The sequence below is a fragment of the Castor canadensis genome, chromosome 3 (genome assembly GCF_047511655.1).
Source record: "Castor canadensis chromosome 3, mCasCan1.hap1v2, whole genome shotgun sequence".
NCBI classification, from domain to species: domain Eukaryota; kingdom Metazoa; phylum Chordata; class Mammalia; order Rodentia; family Castoridae; genus Castor; species Castor canadensis.
The window spans coordinates 10,019,819-10,041,553 of record NC_133388.1 but is presented as its reverse complement, the minus strand read 5'-3'; the positions used below and the strand labels follow the sequence as shown (position 1 = coordinate 10,041,553).

The following is a 21,735-nucleotide window of genomic DNA, read 5'->3' as shown; positions in this document are numbered from 1 at the left end:
GTTGAGCCAGAAGAAAAAGGTTTGTAATAGAGATGGTGGTGATGATTATTCAGCAGTGTCAATGTATATAATGGCACTAAATCCATACTTAAAAATGGTAGATGTTCTGTTCTTCTATATTTGACCACACCTTAAAAAGAAAGGATAAGAAACCATGGAAAATGGATAATAGGCTGGATTTGCCCTGTTGGCTATTGCCAACCATTTTTTGTTTGTTTTTGCAGTGCTGCAGATCAAACTCCAGGCCCTGCACATACTAGGAAACCTCTATCACTGAACTACATCCTTAGCCCTTGGTTTTTTGAGACAGTGTCGCTATTGTAGCCCAGGCTGGCCTTGAATTCATGATCCTTGAGCCTCCCTCCTGGGTGCTGGGATTACAAGTATGTACCACCATGGTCGGCCTACTTGCTAACACTTGATAAAAGTCAGAAAGTCTTGTCAGCCTCTATTGTAAGCTTACTTTTTTTTTTTTTTTTTTTTTGGTGCTGGGGGTTTTGAACCCAGGGCTCTACCACTTGAGCAACTCCGTGTGTGTGTGTGTGTGTGTGTGTGTGTGTGTGTGTGTGTGTGTGTGTGTGTTTTTGTGTTTTTGTGTTTTTGGGTATTTTCAAGGTAGAGTCTCAAACTATTTTGCCTGGGGCTGGCTTTGAGCCCTGATCCTCTTTATCTCTGTCTCCTGAGTAGCTACGATTATAAGCATAAACCATCAGTACCCAGTCATTGTGTGTGTGTGTGTGTGTGTGTGTTCTAATTCTTACTTTAGTTAATTATTTGCAGCGTGGGGGTTAAACCCAGGGCCTTGTTCATGCCAGGCAGATGCTCTGCCATTGAGCTTTATCCCTAGCCCTTGTGTTCTCATTCTTAATCATCTTGGTGACTGTCCTCCAGGTTCTTGATACTCTTTGTGAGTGGTGGGTGGGGTGCGGTTCTTGAGTGTTGTAATAAGAACTGAGGCTCAACAAGTGTTTTCTGGGGGTGAGTCTCTGGGTTCCACCCCCAGTACTGCAAATAAAAATTGGGGGGAAGGAAAGAAAAGATGTTTCCTCATTCGATTGTCTCACTGAGTGGAAGCGGTGAGGGCAGAGACGTCCTCAGTGGACTAAATGTTGTGTGCCCTTTAACCGAAATCCTAGCCCCCTATGTGATGGGTTACAAGGTAGGACCTTTGAGAAGTGATTCGAGTCTTGATGGTAGAGCCCTAGTGAATGGGATTGGTGCCTTTATAGAAAACTCAAGGACTGGCAGTGAGGCTCAAGTGGTGGAGTCCCTTCTTACCAAGAGTTCAAACCCCAATAGGGCAAAAATAAAATAAAAAGATACAGTCTTAAAAATTTTAAATTTATTTATTGTTATAATTATCATTTGCAATACTGGAGTTTGAAATCAGGACTTCTTGCTTGTTAGGAACTCTACCACTTGAGCCACTCTGCCAGCCCAAGAATGAACTGAGCTGGGCACCAGTGGATCATGCCTGTGATCCCAGCTACTCAGGAGGGTAGAGATTGCAAGAGTTGAGATTTGAGGCCAGTCCTGGCAAAAAAGTGGGATCACAGCTATGCCAGATAGAATTGTTGTCTAACCCTCACCCCCACCAGCAAAATTGTGAAACCGTATCTGAAAAAATAACTGAAAAAGACTTCAGAGCACTCTTGAGCCCTCTGTGTGAGGGTGCAGAGTGAAGGTAGCCATCTACAAGCCAGCGAGTGGGCCACCAGCAAGAACGAAGACATGCTGCTAGACCCCTGATCTTGGACTTCTGAACTGTGAGAAGGAAATGTAGAAGCCATACAGTCAATGGTATTTTTGTTTGTGGCTGCTAAACTGGAGTGATACCTTTTGTCAGTACCTTATACAGGGTAGTATGACTCCCGGCTTTATTGTCATTCTTTTTTTTTTTTCCCCAGTATTGGGTTTGAACTTAGGGTTTAGTTCTTGCTAGGCAGGTGTTCCAGTATTTGGGCCACACCTTCTGCCCTGCTGTCAATTCTTATATCAGAAATATAAACTGTCCTAGACACGTGTGCGTTCACGTGCGCGCACACACACACACACACACACACACACACACACAGTCTAGTCTGTACACTTGAAAGTTCTGTTGCAGTTGTGCCTAAGTTAGGTTGAAAGTAGTCCTAAGGAGAATGACATGAATCAGTCTGGCGGAGGCCTAGCTTTGTAATTGATGGTCAGTTCTGTTGACCATCCATATTTTTTTAGGCCCCCTCATCCATCCATAGGTGGATATTCTTCATCTGTATGTGGATGATAACCTGGGGCATATCATCTGTAGTGTTCTTCCTTGTTCCCAAGAAGAGGCAGCCAAGCTTCACAATTAATGCATATGCGTCTCAAGTTTAGAACTCAAGAGTTCTTGTGTGATGCTAAGTAGTAACCCTGAGCAAATCACTGGACTTGCGCTTCCGTTTTCTCCACAGTAAGATCAAGTTGATAATTCAGCTGTTTCATACGGGAATGTGTGCAGTGATTGAAGTAATGCGTCCATATATACAATAAAATGTCACCTGCTGTGATTGCCTGAATTTTGTTTTGTTTTGTTTTGGGGTTTTTGGGTTTTTTTGGTGGGACTGGGGTTTAAATTCAGGGCTGCTTGCAAAGTGGTCACTGTACTGTTTGAGCCACATGTCTAGTCCAGTCTGATTTTTTTTTTTTTTTAAGTAACCAGGATGAAGAGTGGTGAAAGGGAGGAAAGAGAAGGGCATTTAAAGTTTTAAATGATTTCTCCCTTTTATGTCTTTTCATATATCCTCGATTAGATGTAGTTTTTTGTTTTGTTTTTTTGTAGTACCATCAATTGTAGGTTTTGATGACTTTTTTTAGGTTGGGTCTTACAAGGTTTTTTTTGTTTTTTTTGTAGTACTGGGGCTTGAACTCAGTCTCATGCTTGCTAGGCAGGTGCTCTACCACTTGAACCACTCTGCCAGCCCTTTTTTGTGTTGAATATTTTCGAGATAGGGTCTCACAAACTATTTGCTTAGGCTGGCCTCGAACCACAATCCTCCTGTTCTCTGTCTCCTGAGTAGCTAGAAGTACAGGTGTGATTTTTAACACTGGTGGAAAGGTAATAAGAGTTGAGTAAGCCATTTTACATTTTGGAAGATCTTGTTCTTGCTCTTTGTGAAACAATTTAGTGGAGAGGCAGAAAATTTCAGCCTTCAAAATTATGGGGCACCTTTTTTGCTTTAGGCATCCAAGTGATAGACTGTTTGGCCCCTGGGCACTTCCGCTCTAGCTTAAGGCAAACAACAAAAATTCAAAGTAGAAATAACTTAATCTCTCATTCTTATCAGGAAGTAATGTAGGAGTCCTGAGCAAAGGTAAGAATATGAGGTTGGAATGATGGAATTAGTCCTTGGAGGTGTGAACTAGGTTCTGGGGGAGCTGAGTTTAGAGAGAGGAGAGAAAAGCAACTTGGGCTTATTGAATGCCTCCTATCAGGTACTTGCAAATTAGCCTAGGAGAAAAACAGACTTGATGGGATAGAGGGCATGCACAAAAGAGGATGGAAAGCAAGACTGGATATGTTAACATGGGACCAGGCAGCATAGGACCCAGTAGTTCAAATTGAAGGGCTTGCACCAAAGGTGAAGTAAACGGTCAACAGAATTAGGTGTCTGTTACATAGATTGATTATAGGGCATCAGCATTGCTTTTACACCTGTTGGATTTGAGAGGATGGTAAGACAGGTAAACATATATTTTTTGAATACATACTTACCGAGGGCCAAGTATGTACAGACTTTGAATAAGGCTCTCTTGCGAAACTTGGGGATCAAAACTGACCAACTTGGCGCTTTCTAGTGGGAGAGGCAAAAGTGAACCTCACAGCTATAATTGCCCTTGGATTTAGTGGAGAATGCAGAGTAAAGGCCATGAGGTGACAGAAGAGCTGTGCTACACTGGAAGAAGGAGCTAGGGGAGACTAAAGGACCTGGAATTGGAGGCTCATTATGAAGTGCAAACTGGGATGTCACAGTTCATCCAGTGGCATCCAGTTGGTAGTTAACAGGAATTCTTGTGGTGAGTAAAAGGCAGAACTCTGAGACAAGAAGCAGTTAGAGGAGTAGGGTGATCCTGGAAAGTGGTGATGAGGTGCTAATAGGAGGCTGTTCCTGATCCATAGGGTTTGGCATTAAGGATTTTGGCAATTACAAGCAGAAACAGTAGTTCACAAGATGGAGAATGAAGAGCAAGTGGTTTAGAAATTGAGGTGGTAGCGACCCAGTTTGAAAAGGTAGCAGTTTTTATACTCCTTTAAATGTATTTATTCAGCTAAGATGATTAATCTCATGATGTGTTTCAGATGAAAAAAAAGATATTGACCATGAAACAGTGGTTGAAGAACAGATCATTGGAGAGAACTCGCCTCCTGATTATTCAGAGTATATGACAGGCAAGAAACTCCCTCCTGGGGGGATACCTGGCATTGATCTCTCAGATCCTAAGCAACTAGCAGAATTTGCTAGGTAAGTTATAAGAACTTTCCTTTCTTTTCGTTATAGAAAGTGATTGAGTCTTGCCAGCTGTGGGGTTTTTTTTTTTTTTGGTGCCTACATCACAATGGTGGTTTGTATTCTTTCTCTAGGGATACTTCTAAAACAAAAGCAGCTAGTTTTATTTTTAGTAATAACTATGCTATTAATGTGAGTGGCAGCAATTTAAGTCATTGCAGACATTAAGATCAGGCAGATACTCTAATTCTAAAACAGGAATTGCTTGGTAGTAAATAAAATTGTACATTACTTGTTTCAAGGTGGGTGTCCTCATACTGCCTCCTGACCTCTTTGTCTGCATTTTAAGTTTGGGTGTGTTGCACTCTACCCTGGTCTATCCTAGATCCCCCCCAGCCCCCCCAGCTGATTTTACCAGTTCATATTTCGACCTGTCTTTAGTTAAGCTCCCAGTGTTGTGTTGAACTGGCATGACAGGAAGAGATCAGGTATTTATGGCCCCTGACCCCTGTGACTGTCCTGTGATGAGCAGTCAAATTGATGATTGTTTGTTTTGCCTAAAATAGGCTGGGTTCCTACAAAAGCCTCTGTGACTTTTTGTATTATTTTACTTTATAGCACAGTTTGATAGTTTTTACAAGGACATAGGAAAAACCACAGAGATGTAAATTTTTATATAAAATAGAATCAATAAAATACACTATGGAGTAGAAGCCCTCATTGTTCCCTTACCTGAGCTTAAATGGAGCCTGGCACAACCCAAGAAAATTAGGCAAGAACAGAATCAGGGAGGAAGATCCCTTTGTGGTCCTGTAACTGCTGAGGAAAAAGTGGAGCATCTTTCTTCTTTCTCTTGAGCAGTAGAGGGAAGAACTGGAGTGCTCAGTTTCCTCTGCCAGTTGGACCACAAGTCTCCAAATCCTGCTGTGTTGTTTTTTTTGGTGTGTGTGCGCGTGCGTGTGTGTGTGTGAGAGAGAGAGAGATTGGGTTTGAACTCAGGACTTCACGCTTGTGAAGAAAGTACTCTACAGCTTGAACCACATCTCCAGTCCATTTTGCTCTGGTTATTTGTTTTAAAGATGGGCTTTCATGAGCTATTTGCCTGGGCTGGCCTCTAACCTCATCCTCCCAATCTCAGTCTCCCAAGTAGTAAATAGTTAGGATTATAGGCACAGGCCAACAAACTCTGGCCCCACTGTGTTTCATAAAGGAGATTTTTACCCCTTTCTCCCCACCAGCGAAACAGTAGCTGCACATAATGTATTTCTAACTTATCATAGCTTAGCAAAGTTAAGACTCAATGCTTTTGTTAATAGAATTGCATTTCAGTTTTTATTGCCATTAATATTTCAAATGCAATTATGTCAATCATATTTACTCCCCCCCCCAAAAAAAAACCTTGCACATAAAAATTGAATCTGTAGAACATACAGTTGTCAGTGAAGTTACAGGAATACTGAGCCAGTGCAGTATTGTTTGTTTCTGAAGTCAGCTAGCTCTTTCTTGTATGCTCAGAATTGAGTGAAGACATATGGAACAGAAGAATCAAAGTGTTGTGGAGGTTATGGTATCTGATAGTCTTGATGGGGTTTCCATCCATGGTAGGGCCTTTGTGCGAGAAATGTCTTTAACAATAGAAAGTACAGACGCTATGTATAGTTGTGTAGTTGTGTCTGGGAATTTGGGTACTTAAGGGAAATAATTAGAGTTAAGGTAAATTGGAACCAAATCATTAAGGTCTATGAATACTGGGCCACAGCATGTGGACTTTTTCTTGTGTGCAGTTGGCAGCTTCTAAAGGCTTTTGAGCCGTGAGAGGGTTGGGAGTTGAGAGCTTTAGTTAGAGACAATTACTTTGCAGCAAGATCCAGACGGATTGGTGCAGGCTCCCGAGAACATGGGTAAAAGAAAGGCCTCAGCTAGAATGGTGGCAGAAAAGAAATGTGTAAAAATTACAAGAAATGGTAGGAAAGATTTAGAAGCACATTAGCTAATAGACAGTTCTGGTTTGGTTTGTTGGTGCTAATAAAAAGTCCAGGCTGGACTTGAGGTGGTGGTCATCTTATGAAGGCAGGCTGAAAGCATGAACATGGTAAGTAGGTTCTGAGGAAGAAGGTTTGGGGAAGAGAAGACCCAGCATACAATCTGGGGGAAACCCTTGTATTTGGAGAGCAAGACGAAGTAGTGAGAGGAGAAGGGTCATTCTGATGAGTACACTCGGGAAGTACAGCATCCAACAGCCAGTTTCCCAGGCCCAAGAGAGGAAGGAATAGAATCGTACATGGAGAAGTAATCTCAGTGGCAAGGCAGAGGGCTGAAGAAAGGCTTTAGGAGAGGGACCCTAGTGTTCACCTTCCCTGGAGAATTGGAGGAAAAAGAGAATTGCTTCCTGTTCCCACCCCCACTCATCTGAACAGCAAACCCAGGGCACCTGGGTCTGTTGGGAAGAGACCTGGCTTCTCTGCATCAGTATTGCCTTAGAACTTACTCTTAGGAAGGGGGCTCCCCATGAAGACTGGGGCCTAGGTACCACATAGCCATCCATTTGTTTTATGTATATCTTGTGGTATTGGGGTTTGAATTCAGGCCTCATGTGTTTACTAGACAGGCACTCTACCACTTGAGCCATTCCACCATCCCCACATTTGTGACATTTCAAAACATGAAGGAACCTTGGAACTTTAAAGCTGGGCTGGGGATGTGGCCCAAGTGGAAAGTGCTTGACTACCAAGTACAAGACCTAAGTTCAAGCCTAGTATAACACACACACACCCCGGCCCTTACACACCCCCCAGCCCTTACACTTCTAGGGGGAAAGTCCATCTGCAGAAGAATGGTAGACCTGAATGATATGATTCCAATAGACAATTAGAAGATAATCAGTGTTTTTAGAGGAACAATTGCTGGAAATGCCAGAAGTGTTTTTAAGTTTAAAAAAAAAAAATGTATCATGCTAGGGATGGAAACCAGGGCCTCAGGCCTGCTTGGCAGTTGCTCTACAATTGAGCTACAGCTCCAGTCCATAAATATAAAGTTCTTGATCTAGTGAAGCTCTCAGTCAAATACAAGGCAATTTAAAGGATTTGTTTTGTATTGCATCTACTTCCTGAGGCAATTACTTGAGGATACAGTTCAGCAGAATGAGGGTAGACATGAGAAAGAACACTTCCTATGCAGAAACCCAGGAGGACGGCTGTGTTGCAGGCAAGGAAACGTAGTTCCTTTAGAATAGGAAGTTGGCTAGCAAGAGTGCTCAGGAAAGTCACTTATGCTCAGTAGTGCATACAATGAGTAAGACATATGGTAAAAGTAAAGAATCTCAAAAAGGGCAAGGCAATCAGCAAAACTATAAAGGGGTGAGGAGTGGCGCTTAAAAAACAAGAAGCCATGGCCTAAAACTGGGGCATAATTGTGGCTGTATTTAAAAAGAACTCATTGCCCCTTACTTTAGGAAAGTGCTCTCCTTGGTACTGGTACTTGAGGCTACTGTGTTGGACTTGTAGAGCCAGAAGTATGGTGCAGCACACGGTAACAATATTTATATAATCATACTGTGATAGTGAGCAGTGTTTATATTCTTTTATAATCAGTCTTAAAAGATTTCATTTTATGTCTAGAGTAGGGTGACATCTTGCTCATCTTGACACAGTGTGTAAAAGGTATAGGTTTGGCCACTAAGATGAATTGAGGTTGGACTCAACTTATCCCTGTTCTCATGTCAACCTAGATACATCTCTTAATTATTAGACAGTGGTTGTAAAGGGAAATGTTTAAGACTGGGTACCCTGTTTGAGTATACAAAGACCTAAATGTGTGTAGCAGTTGAATAGTTTCTTCTAAAATTGGTGACTGGAGTTGAAGAGACAAGTTTTGGACTGTTGGGGGCCAGACTGCATTTTCTGTACTGAACTTGTTCTTCTGACCTCCCTTCCACTCTGTGACTGGAGTCACAGAGTTAGAGCCTTGAGCTCTAAGCTTATGGCAGAGCATTGGCTGCTTTTCCTTCTCCTCCAGGTCTTGGGGTAAATAGACTTGAAATTAACCAAAGATTGTTCCTGGCTCCTGCCACATTCCACATAGACTGCTTATTAGCATATCAAGTTACATATTCCAGTGGGCATATAACAAGAAATGAGGACATTGATTTGAAAGTCCCAGCCTCGGAGAGGTGAGATCATGGGGGACTTTATTCTTTCCTGAGATGGCTGTTTAGTAAATGTTTGAAAAAATAATTGTGGGTGGGATCTGCCAAATTCTGTTTCCTGATTAAATGGACAGCCAGTGTATTTCATTAATTCATGTTAGCCATGTTCTGGTCTAAGCCAGGCATGCTTCTAGAATTCAGGAGGGTGAGGCAGGAGTATCACAAGTTTGAAGCCAGTCTGAGCAACATAGTGAGACTGCCTCAAAGAAAAAAGAAAAAAGGAAGGCTGAAGATGTGACTTAAGTGGTAGAGCACCTGCCTAACAAGTGCGAAGCTGGGAGTTCAAACCCCAGTACTACCAAAATAAATAAACAGGGGAAAGGAGGGAGGGAAAAGAAAACCTTTGGTCTAGAAAGGTGAGCATAAAGAGTAGTAAAGCCAACCCCAAGATGTTTTTATTTTAGGTTGGTTGGTTTTGTTTTTTTTTTTTTTAAATCACTACCTACCCTGAGACTCTTAAAATGTAAAGATAAAACGTGACAATAGAGATGAAAATACCTTAAAACTTTTCCAATATTACATGAATATGTATTGTCTACTTAAGACCTAAGTTAAGGGCTCAGAGGTGTGGCTCAAGTGATAACAGTGCTTGCCTATCGAGCATGGGGCCCTGTATTCAAGCCCCAGTGCCACCAAAAAAAAGACGTGTCATTGAACAAATTTGTTGTGGTTGTTCAAGACAACACTATCTTTGCACAAAGAAGGGAGGTAAATAGTGAATAGTGCTTACAGAGGGTAGCTGAAATTGCCCAGGAGCTTGTGCTACTGGCACAAGGCCTATATGATTCTTCTGGTCAAAGCTTTTCTGCAGGAAAGAGGCTTATTTTCATTAGAAAATTTTCAACAGACTGAAACTTGTTGTCTCTGCTCCAGAACTGTTCATCTCCTTCCAGGACATTTACAGGTTTACATTAGTTGGAACTTTTGGTTTGTCCATTGCTCTGCTGAAATTGTGCCAGGAAGTTCTGCAAGCATGAGTTCTGAAGTCCCAGAATTTATATGTTCCTTCCACAGGTGTCAGAATGAGATACTGTAAACCCAGCAGTCCTGTCACATGGGAGCATAGTCTCTGTTTTTACTGGAACAGGACACTGCCGTTGGGTGCCTGGCTTCTCTATATAACTTGTAATACACTGAGGGGTTGCCTTTCTGCTTGTGCCGTTCTTTCTTCAGTCCCTCAGTCCTTTGTTGAAGGAGTAGTTTATAACATCAAAACCTTCTGATATCTTTAAAGAATGAATTCAATTTGCCGGGTATAGTGGTAGATGGCTGTTTTTCCAGTACTCTAGGGCTGAGTAAGAGGTTTGAAAGTTCAAGGCTAGCCTGAGCTACATGGTACAAACAAAAGAATGAACTCATTTTAAACTATGCCCATGGAACACTTAGCCAATGGTAATAATAGCTGTTGTTAATGTGTGTCATTGTTTAATCCTTGCAGCTTTAAAGTAGGGAGCGTTATAGTATACTTGTTTACAGTGTAAGAAACAGAGGCTGAGAAATTGTAGTTTGCTCAAGGTCATGCATCTAGTAGAAGTCAGCCCCAAGACACATCCATCTTGTCTCGTTTGTAATGCCTGTGCTGTCGTCCTCATTGTTTCTGGGTCTGTAAAGTATCAGTCAGTGAATGAAAATCCCCTCTAGTTATTTCTGAATAGTTGGGAGAGTCTTGAAGATATTCGAAGCAGTAGTGTATGATTTTAGTCTTTACTTGAAAACTTTAAAATCTTAAGTGTGCTTTATTTATTTAGTTTTTGAAAACTAACCGCTCTATGGCAAGGAACGATGTGTGAGGCTGTAGTTAAATCTTTCATTAACTCTGAGTCCAAGAATATTTGTCCAAATGTATTTTAAGTTCCCATTCTAAAGTTAATTACACTGCTAAATACTAGCGTACATTTTTGAAAATGACATTTAAGAAAAACTGCCTCTGGGTATAGTGGCACACACTTGTAATTCTAGCAGTCTGGAGGATGAGGCAGGAGGTTCAGGAATTCACGGCCAGCCTGAGGTGCCTAGAAAGACCCTGTCTTACCAAAAAGAAAAAAAGGAACTATCACTTCAAAAAACAAAGTTGGGCAAATGGGACTAATCTCTTACTCCTGTGCATATTTGAAATTTTCCATGTCAAAAATACTTTCAAAGATTAAATTCTGGGAATAAATCCACCCTCTTTTAGGTGTGTGTTCTACTCTACAAATTTGGACAAGCACAATCATGTAGCCATTGCTACAGTTCACATATTAAAGCATTTTAATGGAATAGTCAATGAACAGACTCTCTTAATTGAGAAGATTGGAGCTTGATTCTTTATGTCTTCTAATACTTCGGAAGTGTAAACCTTTTGTGAGTTACTTCTTCACAGTGATCTAACTTCCAGGTGGCACAGCGACACAAAACTCCTGTCCTTCCTAGTCTGTGAACTCAGACCAAAAACTCCAGAATGTATTGGTATTTAAGACAATGAAGGCTATTTCAGAGCCCTGTACACAGCAGGTGCTTAAGAAATATTTGCTAACTGATGTGGTAACAATTCAGTAAAAAGAAAGAATGAGTATCTACAGGATTGGGTGGGGGAGGATACACACTGAGAATGTTTGAGAATTTAAAGTAGAGATACAGATAGTCTTGAACAAACTCCATGGAGATAATAGCTCCCAAACATGTTGTTCCTCCTGTATGTTTAGGTCAAACTTCCTGAGTCAGATTTTGTAGTGGAAGAAGGATCAGGTAACTTCTTTCCCAGATCAAGGCTGAAGAATGATATTGTTAAGGCCTTTGTTAACTAAGAGGTGACCGGTAATCTTTTCTAGTAAAAGGGTGGTGGTAAAAACTAACTCCTATTTAATAAAATATTGTTTAACAATAACAATATGAACATCAGAGGGGTATGAGATGGTAGAACTTGGGACAAAAGAAAATCTGTTTTAGAGATTTAAGTCTTTTAGCTTTTCTAAAAACTCTTTAATTTCTTACCCCTCTACCATATACAGATTTATAGGGTTCTTTAAGGTTTTGCCAAAAAAAAAAAAAAAATTGGTTCAGTGGAAGTAGCTGGTGTGGGTAAGTTACCAAATCAGCAAGCTATCTGCAGAGCTTCCTGCAGGGCTCTCCCAGATTGCCTATGGTACCAGGGCTTTTGTGACACAGCTTTCAAACCCTCCACCAGAAGCAGGGCCAGAAATTGCTGCCATTTAAATTCTTTGAAGACTATGATCTCCCACTCCCTGCAACCATAAGTGATAAAATAAAAATGAAAGTCTGTGAGTATGTGTTGCTCCCACCTGTCTACTAGTCCCTCGGAAGTAGTGGGTGTTGATGGTTTGCATGGCTTGCTTTAAAAGAGAATTTTTACATACATGGATATAAATAATTCTGTTTAAAGGACTATTCTCTCCATGTTTTAAAAATGACATGTCGTAAAGATCATTTGTATCAGTATGAAATGGACCCATTTTGTGTGTGTGTGAAATAGTTGACTCTCCCATACCCATTGTTCCCTTTCCATGAGGTACTGTTGTCATTGCAACAGCTGCTTTTGGGTACCTTGTCCTGCCTACCACTAGGAGGCTGGTGTGTGGCTGTCTGGGCTGTTGATCTTTGTAGTATTTTTGAGAGTTTAGAGGAAAGAGCAGGTATTGGAACCACACAGGTCAGAGAGCAGTTCTCAGCTGCAGCAGCTTATTAGCAGGAAGACCACAGACAGCAGCATGGCCTTTCAAAGGGCCTCACAGTCCTCAGTGCTGAACGAGTTTGTCCCATCCTTTCTCCTTTGTGCAAGCATATATGAGCTTAGTGTTGGTACCTATAAGGAGAGTATTTCAGGGACTATTTGATTTATACCAGTTGAGTGTACCCACTCCTACAAATCTGTCTGTCTCTCTTTCTCTCTCTCTCTCTTTTTTTTTTTTTTGGATAAGAATGAAGCCAAGAAAAATTAAAGAAGATGATGCTCCAAGAACAATAGCTTGCCCTCATAAAGTAAGTAATGCTAGGGGGAAAGTGTTCATTAAACTGTTACTGGAACTGTAGCGAGTTTATGAAATTTGCACTTTAATTTCCACTTTCATAATAGAGACAAATAAGGGACTACATACAGTCTTTGGTTTCTAAATTCCGGAGATTTAAGTTTGGTTATTTAGGAAAGGACACTTAAAATCTATTAAGTGGGGCTACTGTAGGGAGCCGATATTTTTATTGACTATATTATTTTAGGATTTTCTTTTGGGATCATTAATAAGTCTATCTGAAAACATTGGCTTGTGTTTCAACCATGAACCTTTATGAGAATATAGGCTTACAACTATAATTTGGAAGTTATTTTAGATGTTGCTAAAGTAAGCCAAATAAAGACTTTATAATTTCCTTTACAGTTATCTTATTTGCCCTGTTAATCATATTATTGGAAGGGTGCCTAATTGTTTTCAAATGTAGTTAAGTCTCTCAAAATACAAGGATAACCTGGAAAGTATGTTCAGGTATTGATTGAGATCTGTTTCCAAACTTAATTGACTGTAAAACCAACAAAAATAAAATTACCACATAGATGAAGAGAAACAAAGGGGCAAAATTATCAATGGGATAAAGTATTCCTAAAAAGTCAACAGTTGGAGAAGAATAAATTTAGTTCTGAAGTCACCTCTGAAGATGGTGCATTTGTGTTTTTGTAATTCTTTTTTAATGTTCTTAAATACAGAGATTTCAAAATACAAAATTATTTTCATTGGAACCAAAAGTAAACATTTGAAAACAGTTATGCCTTCAGTGCTCGTTATCTCTTTAGCTTCTTTGTATACTTCTTTTCCAATTAAGTTTGTTTTTTCAATTCCATTTTCTAAATGGAAGGTGAACTTAGAGGTCAAGGTGAAAAAACTGGCTTTCCCCTCCCTTTTGCCTGTAAAGCTGTCTGGTGGTGACCTGTGCTGTCCTTCTGTCATGCTGTCTCACCATTTCCCCACTCACTCCATCATGGGCAACAACTGCAGAAGAAATTGTTGAGGACATGCTGCTCTCGGGCACCACACATCCATCTGCCTTCCCCGCGCTGGTACCGCTTTGCCTGCCTCTTCCTTTTCCCAGTGTCTCACCAAATAAATTTCTTCTGTAGTTGCCATTCCTTGGAGACCCTCTTTCTTCTTTCTCTGTCAAGAAGGGGAAAGAGGCAAAGAGAGAAGAGGGAACAGTAGGCGATGGAGAATGACAGCCCATTGTTGCAGCACAGAATATGGGGCCCACCAAAGGTAGTGGTGGACTACCGTCATTTTAACTCCGTTTATTTCTCAGTGCTTCTGTTACTTCATCTGGGGGACATAGCTGGGTGAGGCGGCTGTGGTGTAACTGGAAGCCGGGGTGCTGGGTTCTACTCCCAGCTTGGCTACTACTAGTAGTGTGACCTTGGGCAAGTCTACTTCAAGATGTCTCTAAGCCTCAGTTTCCTCATCTGTAAAACACGGGTTTACAGTAAATGACAAGGCCTTTCTCAGCTGTCTGTTTTTTGTCTTAAATTATTTAATGTTCTGCTGTAATGCTAAAGTGGAGTTAAAATGGGGGGTTGGGGAGGTGGTTTTGTTCTAACATATGTCAGTAAAGGCTGTTACGCGATTGAGGCGTTTCTTGCCGTTTGCAGTGTGAACCACTAAGCTGCTTTCTCTGTTTTAAGGGCTGCACAAAGATGTTCAGGGATAACTCTGCTATGAGGAAGCATCTGCACACCCACGGTCCCAGAGTCCACGTCTGTGCAGAATGTGGCAAAGCTTTCGTTGAGAGCTCAAAGCTAAAACGACACCAACTGGTTCATACTGGAGAGAAGCCCTTTCAGGTAGAGCCAGTTCCCTCTCCCCTCCACACTGCCTTGCTGTCCCCACATTTCAGGCTAGGCATGCTAGGCCGTTTGGTGATGGTGCAGGAGGGGCAGCCAGCGCATGGGGCTCTTCTCTCGCTCCTGATGCGACACTTAAAGGGGCTGCTTAGGCTCCTGGTTCCCATGTGCAACCTGGGTGATGCAGGATAGGGGGCGGGGCACATGGTGTTTATGGAGCACACTTGAAGAGGGAGAGAAATGGGATTGCAAAAGCAAGCCTGTACTAAATTTCTAGCATGCTCACAGTGGGATGGAAGCCATTCATTTTTGGTAGTCAGTGGTATATTAAATTACTAATTGACAGAATTTCTAAAATTTTATTGTATGATAGTAAGTAGAGTTAATATTTTGTCTTGTTTTCATAAGCCCATAAATAGGTGAATGAACTGGCAATGAACCTGGTGATCCTAATACGGTTCTTTTTGATAATTAACACCAAAAGACTTCTGATCATTTGCATTTTGCTGTTGGGAGTATTTACAGAAGTTACAAGGGCCTAAACCTGACAGTGATTGCCGTTCTTGCCAAGTGTTTCTCTTAAATTGTATTTATACTGTTGGTGAGAGCTAGTCATGGCTTTTAGGATTTTGCAGCATGCAGAGTTGGAAATCCTACTAATTCTACATTAGTATCTAGAAAGTTCTGCCAAGACAGGAGGAAATGTGTTTGGTAAAAAAAATGAGCTGTTTTCCACCAAAGCAGTGAGCTGCTGACTCCCAGGGTCTGGTCACAGTTTCTGAGTGGGTTGATGTCTGGTCTTTCCTCGACAGTGCACATTTGAAGGCTGCGGGAAACGCTTTTCACTGGACTTCAATTTGCGTACACATGTGCGAATCCATACCGGAGACAGGCCCTATGTGTGCCCCTTCGATGGTTGTAATAAGAAGTTTGCTCAGTCAACTAACCTGAAATCTCACATCTTAACACATGCTAAAGCCAAAAACAACCAGTGAAAAGAAGAGAGAAGACCCTTCTCGGCCACGGGAAGCATCTTCAGGAGTGTCATTGGGAATACATACGCCTCTCCTTTGTATATTATTTCTAGGAAGAATTTTAAAAATGAATCCTACACACCTAAGGGACATGTTTTGATAAAGTAGTAAAAATTAAAAAAAAAAAACTTTAATAAGATGACATTGCTAAGATGCTCTATCTTGCTCTGTAATCTCGTTTCAAAAACACGGTGTTTTTGTAAAGTGTGGTCCCAACAGGAGGACAATTCATGAACTTCGCATCAAAAGACAATTCTTTATACAACAGTGCTAAAAATGGGACTTCTTTTCACATTCTTATAAACATGGAGCTCACCTGTTGCTTACAATTTTTTAATTTTGTATTTTCAAGTGTGCATATTGTACACTTTTTGGGGATATGCTTAGTAATGCTATGTGTGATTCTTCTGGAGGTTGATAACTTTGCTTGCAGTAGATTTTCTTTAAAAGAATGGGCAGTTACATGCATACTTCAAAAGTATTTTCTTGTACAAAAAAAGTTATATAGGTTTTGTTTGCTATCTTAATTTTGGTTGTATTCTTTGATGTTAACACATTTTGTATAATTGTATCGTATAGCTGTATGGAATCATGTAGTATCAAATATTAGATGTGATTTAATAGTGTTAATCAATTTAAACCCATTTTAGTCACTTTTTTTTTTCCAAAAAATACTGCCAGATGCTGATGTTCAGTGTAATTTCTTCGCCTGTTCAGTTACAGAAAGTGGTGCTCAGTTGTAGAATGTATTGTACCTTTTAACACCTGATGTGTACATCCCGTGTAACAGAAAGGGGCAACAATAAAACAGCAGTCCTAAAGAAAGAATATGGCAGAAAAAGATATGTAAGCACAGTCTTATTTTCTTTTGTTGTCCAAAATACTTAAAATTCTTGAGCCTCCCAGAAATTGGAAGCTAAATAAAGCAACTCAAGTTTCCTTTATTTTGCACTCAGTTACAGTGACTTGTGACTAAAGCGATGCATGGGTATGTCAATACTTCCTGCACACCCTAGATTCTGAAAAGTAGACATCCCAAGTTAAGGAGCTACCTCAGAGTATCCCAGACTGGCCTGTGGTGATAGGCTTGCATTTGTATCCCAGTGAAGGGGGGGAATGGCACCTTTGTGCAGGGCCCAATGCCTTCTGATGGTAAGGTGCTAACTGGCAGCGGACATGCCCAAGGAAAACCAGGCCTTTCTTTCCACTGCTCAGGCTGCCTTCAAAGGCAGTCCCAGTGGGTTCTTGACTTGTCCAACAGGGAACATGGCTGTTGGCATTTGGTGTGAGAGCCTTTGTTCTTCCGTCTAGTGGAGTCTATTAAATGCTAGCAGATGTGGCAGTTGAGTGCCAGTTGCTTGATTTCATGCTTCTGAACGGACACTGAGTACAGCTTGGCAAGGTGATTAGATTACTAGAGAATTGTACTCAATGAGTACTTGACATCTCACGTTGCAACCTCTTAAATGTATACTTTTTTAATTTTACTTAGGATCAAATATCAGACTTGTTGAAATATTTTATAAGCTGTCATGATACAGCAAAATCCCATTTATTCAAAATGCAAACATACTGTGTGTCTTTCTGTGCTGAATGCTTGACTCTGCAAAGTAAATGACAAACTAGCTATTATTTATTTATAAAGTGACCAAGACACCATCAAGTCAGACATGTAGCCCTATTTCTTACAGCTTCTCACCAGGAGGATTGGTGACCTAGTAACAGTGACCCTGTGGCTCTGTGGGATTTTGAAGTGCCTTCTGAATCATAAGTGAAAAATTTTAACTCCACACACTTTGTTTTTATTTGTTCAGAATCTTGTTTCCATTGAGTAGTTTGACAGAACTGAGTTAATCAGAAGACCCAGCTGTCCTCTGGATAAGCCAGGCTTTACTGTATCTGGCAGCCAGGAGAGAGGTAAGGCCATGGTGGAGGGCCCCTTGAAACTGACTGCCCTCTTGTGATTCTTCACTAGACCTGGGCAGAGCCTTCCACTGGTGCTCTTGTAAGTGCCCATGCCTTTCCTCCCCGCAATCGGGCTGAGCAGTGCCTGTATGGCTATTCTGAAATGCCACTCCAGTCAGTAGCTGTTTGAGAGGTCCAGAGCCACACCACCTTCACCCAGCATTATGCTGTACTCCAACCTGGCCCTGGCGATGTCCTCAGGACCCTTGCCCAAGGCCCCACAGCAGAGCAGACCTGTGCTGGGGGGAAGTCCCTCCAGCAGCCCCAAGAGCCATGCTATGACCCACAGGAGCTAGGCTCCTGTGTGGAATGAGGTCCCTCTTCCTCTGTGCCTTGATGCCTTGGGGATGCCCTTGGTCATCTCTTCCCTCTCTGTCTCTCCTTGCCCCTCTCTCCATTCTCATGTCTTCTCTGAGTCAGTAGAGTTAACTTCTATAAGGAGCTGAACTTGGGGATCCCATACAAGATCCTTGTAGACATAGCACTCTGAATTTACAACAGTGTAAGAAACTAATAAGTGAGCAACAATGTAAAGAATAGAGGCAGTTCTCATTGGGTTTGACTTAAACCCAATTTGCTTGTTAGAATTTATAATTTTGTTAAAGGTGTAATTTACTAAAATTTGAAATGGTGTTCTAACAGTGAGTCCATTGTCTTGAGAATTAATCTGATTTATACGTAATACCGACATATTTTCTTACATTCAAGCATAGATAAATGCATGTTTCTAGCATATGTAATATAAAAACTCCAGAGGATAAGTTTACACTTAACAAGATGTTGTTTTCTATTTTTGAATTTATTATTTCCCCCTTTGGTAGTGGGTGGGGGCATGATATTTGTATAAAGAATTGTCACATTTATTTTCCAAGGTGACACTGAGCTCATGCTGTTGTTTTCATGCAGTGTTTGTGTGCTTTCTCTAGACTCAAGGCTTGAGGAGTTGAGGAAAATCCATTTTTTCCCCCCTGTTTGATTTTCACACACAATTTCTTCTAAATGTCATTCATTTTGTTAAAGAGCAAGGGGACTGGAGGTGTGGCTCAAGTAGTAGAGCGACTGCCTAGCAATCATGAAACCCTGGGTTCAAACTCTAGTATGGCCAAAAAGAAAAGAGTAAAAGACCTGTAAGAGAATGGCGTGTTCAGTGCCTGCCCGTTTTGAAGCAAAGTTCCAGTTTATTTCTTCAGAGAAGAGAATCTTACACAGAAGCCTGCGTGGTCTGCCTGAGTGGGCCTGTAGATGTTTGCCTGGGCTTTTGCTGCCCCCACCTTTCCACTCTCCGTAGCAGGGCTCACCTGTAATAAATAATGTACCTCAGATCAGTCTCCAGCTAGAGTTTGTCCACAGCCCAGGAAAACTTGGCCCTCTGGAACAAGTTTTAGACTCGGAAACCTGGAGATTTCACCCACCTGTACTACAGGCAGACAGTTGATCACTTTCTGACTTCTCAGTGAGCTGGAATTAGCATGGATCAGGAAGTCTTTGGTGTTGCTTTTTTGTGTTCTCTTATTTGGCTTACAGCCAGAGGGATCCCAGAGGTCAGAAGAGCGGAGTTGCTCACCAGCAAAGCCAAAGGCTTCCTCTCGTCCTGGCTGGCTGCTGAAGCCAGCTTCTTGCCTGGCACTGCCCTTGGAGCCCTGGCTACAAGGAATCCATCTGACTTGTTGGCCCTTTGTCCTTGCTCCCTTGCATTAGTGTGAATGGAGCATCTCTTCCTATTTTGGGCCCAGCATGACCTGGCAGGTGCATTCCACCCAAACTCTCAACTCCAGAGGAACTTGCAGTTGGCTCTCACCCTGTACCTCATAGCCTGCTCTTTGACCTACAGGGCAGAAGGCACTCATTGCCTCCAGAATCATTCTTGCCCCAGCAGCATTTGACCTGATGGCTGGCTAGGTTTCATTCACTATTCACTCCAAACTAATGACATTACACCTATCTTGTTCAAATGCTTTGGTTGTCTAAGCATGTTTTGAGTGCAGGCCCTTTAGATGAGAGGCTTCTTGGCATCCTCCCCAAGCCTGAGTGGTCAGCGTGGTGCCGGGAAGAGCTTTCAGCTGGGGCAACATCGACTTGGTGGGAGGAGTGGGTAGCAGATGTGTGTCAGTTCCTTTATAAAAACTGTAAGGGACCACTGAAAAAATACTGGCATTAGCTCTCCAGGTGAATCGGACCTCCCACAAAGGGCCCAAGAAGGTGTGAGAGCTGCCACATGGAGGTCTTTGGCCAGGCTGGAGCCCCACCCACCATGTTACTGGCCAGCATTCTGGAAGTCTGCAGAGGGTGCCTGTGGTGGTACCACATTCATCTGAAGCACAGTGCTTGGTTTTCCACAAGTGGCACGTTTGATCCTTAAGGACTCTCAGGCAGCCTAAGAAACAGTATGGGGGCGTTGGGGAGGGCAGCTGGCTGTGCTGGATTGTTTGCTGCCCTGCCTGTCTGCATGCATCCTGAAGGAGAGAAGGCATCGCTACTGAACGGAGTCAGACCTCTTTATTCTACAATGCCAGCAACTTATCTACAAATGGCGAGGAAACTTCTGTCGTATTTACTTTCTGCTAACTGGCTCAAGGACTTAGCATTGCGTCTCATGTACATCTTCTCTTAAGTGTTCTTTGCTGTTTCTGGAATTGTCCTTGGTTTTTCCTTAGCTCATAGGTCATAGACACAGAAATAATTAGAGTATTTAAGGCATCTGCATCAAGCATCAGAAAATCGATAACTCAGTTTGAAGCACCAAGCATGTGTAACATGGCTCTATAAAGTATAATAAACACATAATGTTAAGCTTTTTAATGCCTATGGTTCTTGCTTGTTTCTCATTGCACATTCAGCCTAGAGGTGAACTTTCATCTGGTCTGAGGGTTCCAGATTCCCAGGGACAGATCCTGTTGCTTCCCTTCTCAGGAAAGGAAATGCCTGGGATTCAGTCACACTAGCAAGAAATGCCCCCTTAATGTGACCCTTCCACTCCCAGATGGGGCTATCAGGCCAGAGGGAGTTTTAACACATGCCTCCCCCAGTTTCCAGAAAGCATAGCCAAGTGAAATTCCTGGGTAGCTGGGCTTGTGATCCTTAGTTTCAGCCCTGGATGCTCCAGAGCCAGAAAGAAAAGCTTACGAGCTGGGACGGATTCATAAAGCTTGGTAACAGACTGAGAGCTTCTTAGGATTTGCCAGAAACAAGATGCAGAGCAGCATTTTCCCGCCTCACGGGGCCTTGGAGTCTGGAACCAAGACATGTTGCTTTTCTCCAGTGCTGTGACTTCCGGTTTTTTGCTTTGTTTTTAGTTTTGTTGGTGGTTACTGGAGTTTGAACTCAAGGGCCTTGCACTTGCTAGGCAGATGCTCTACTGCTTGAGCCATGCCCTAACGCCCACCCCCTCTTCTTCTCATGATAGATGGGGTTGCTAGCAGAATGTTGCTGAGATGGCAAGTCCTCTGCCCTTGCAAAACCAGGGCTGCTAAGTGAGGCCCACAGTAGGTTCAGCCCAGGAGCAGCCACGGTGCAGGCATCTGTAGATTGCAGATGAAGTGCCTAAGCCTTTGGGGCTGCCCTCCATAGGGACCCCCTAGATAAAGATGAACTAGCCCTTCATGGGCACAGGCCCAATTCTCCACCTGGCTACAACATTTGCTGAGAATCTGACTACCTAGGGCCATGCTAGGTCCTGTCATTTCATCTATTCTAAGACATGAATTTAGGAGACTCATGTGAGTGAAGAAACCGGCCCAGAAGCTTACTTGGAAAAAGCTCAGGCAGCAGCCGGTGTTGAAAATCCAGGCTTTCTGGTTCCCCCTGCACTCTACTTGCTTCTGGCCCCTTGGCCTGACTTCATTTCTAGCGCCCTTTCTTTGTAGATAGAGCACAGCACCCTCCCTGAGACCAGCCTGGTACCTCTGCTGTGTGTACCTCCTGGCCTTCCTGCCCAGCTGCTCCCCTCTGCTCCTGCTGAGCACTTGTCTTCATCCTGGGTCTCAGCACTCCATCCAAACCTGCAGTGGCTCCTCATTTCCTACTGAAAAAGTTCCATTCTCACCCTTCAAAGTTCAGCCCCAGCTGGGGCCTATTTTCTGGCCCCTTGAGTTCACTGCACTATTGTAACCTGGCAGGAGTTGCCAGGTTCACGCATTCATTCCACACACCCTTCCTGAGCAGAGTCGCGTGTCATCATTAATGCCCGCTTCAGGCGCTAATGCATCACAACTAGTAGAAGCTTGATGAAAGACAATGGAGTTAAGA

The 21,735-nt window shown here is 42.4% G+C and overlaps 1 protein-coding gene across 1 annotated transcript in view; it reads left to right on the top strand.

Annotated features, from left to right (window-relative positions):
* Yy1 (YY1 transcription factor) overlaps positions 1-20,289 on the top strand; it is a 30,288-nt gene extending 9,999 nt beyond the window's left edge. The window contains exons 2-5 of the mRNA XM_074067169.1: positions 4,325-4,487; positions 12,594-12,654; positions 14,333-14,491; positions 15,304-20,289. Coding sequence (XP_073923270.1) covers positions 4,325-4,487; positions 12,594-12,654; positions 14,333-14,491; positions 15,304-15,486 — 566 coding nt within the window. The 3' untranslated portion in view covers positions 15,487-20,289. The remainder of the gene's footprint in view (positions 1-4,324; positions 4,488-12,593; positions 12,655-14,332; positions 14,492-15,303) is intronic.
* The last annotated feature ends 1,446 nt before the right edge of the window (positions 20,290-21,735 follow it).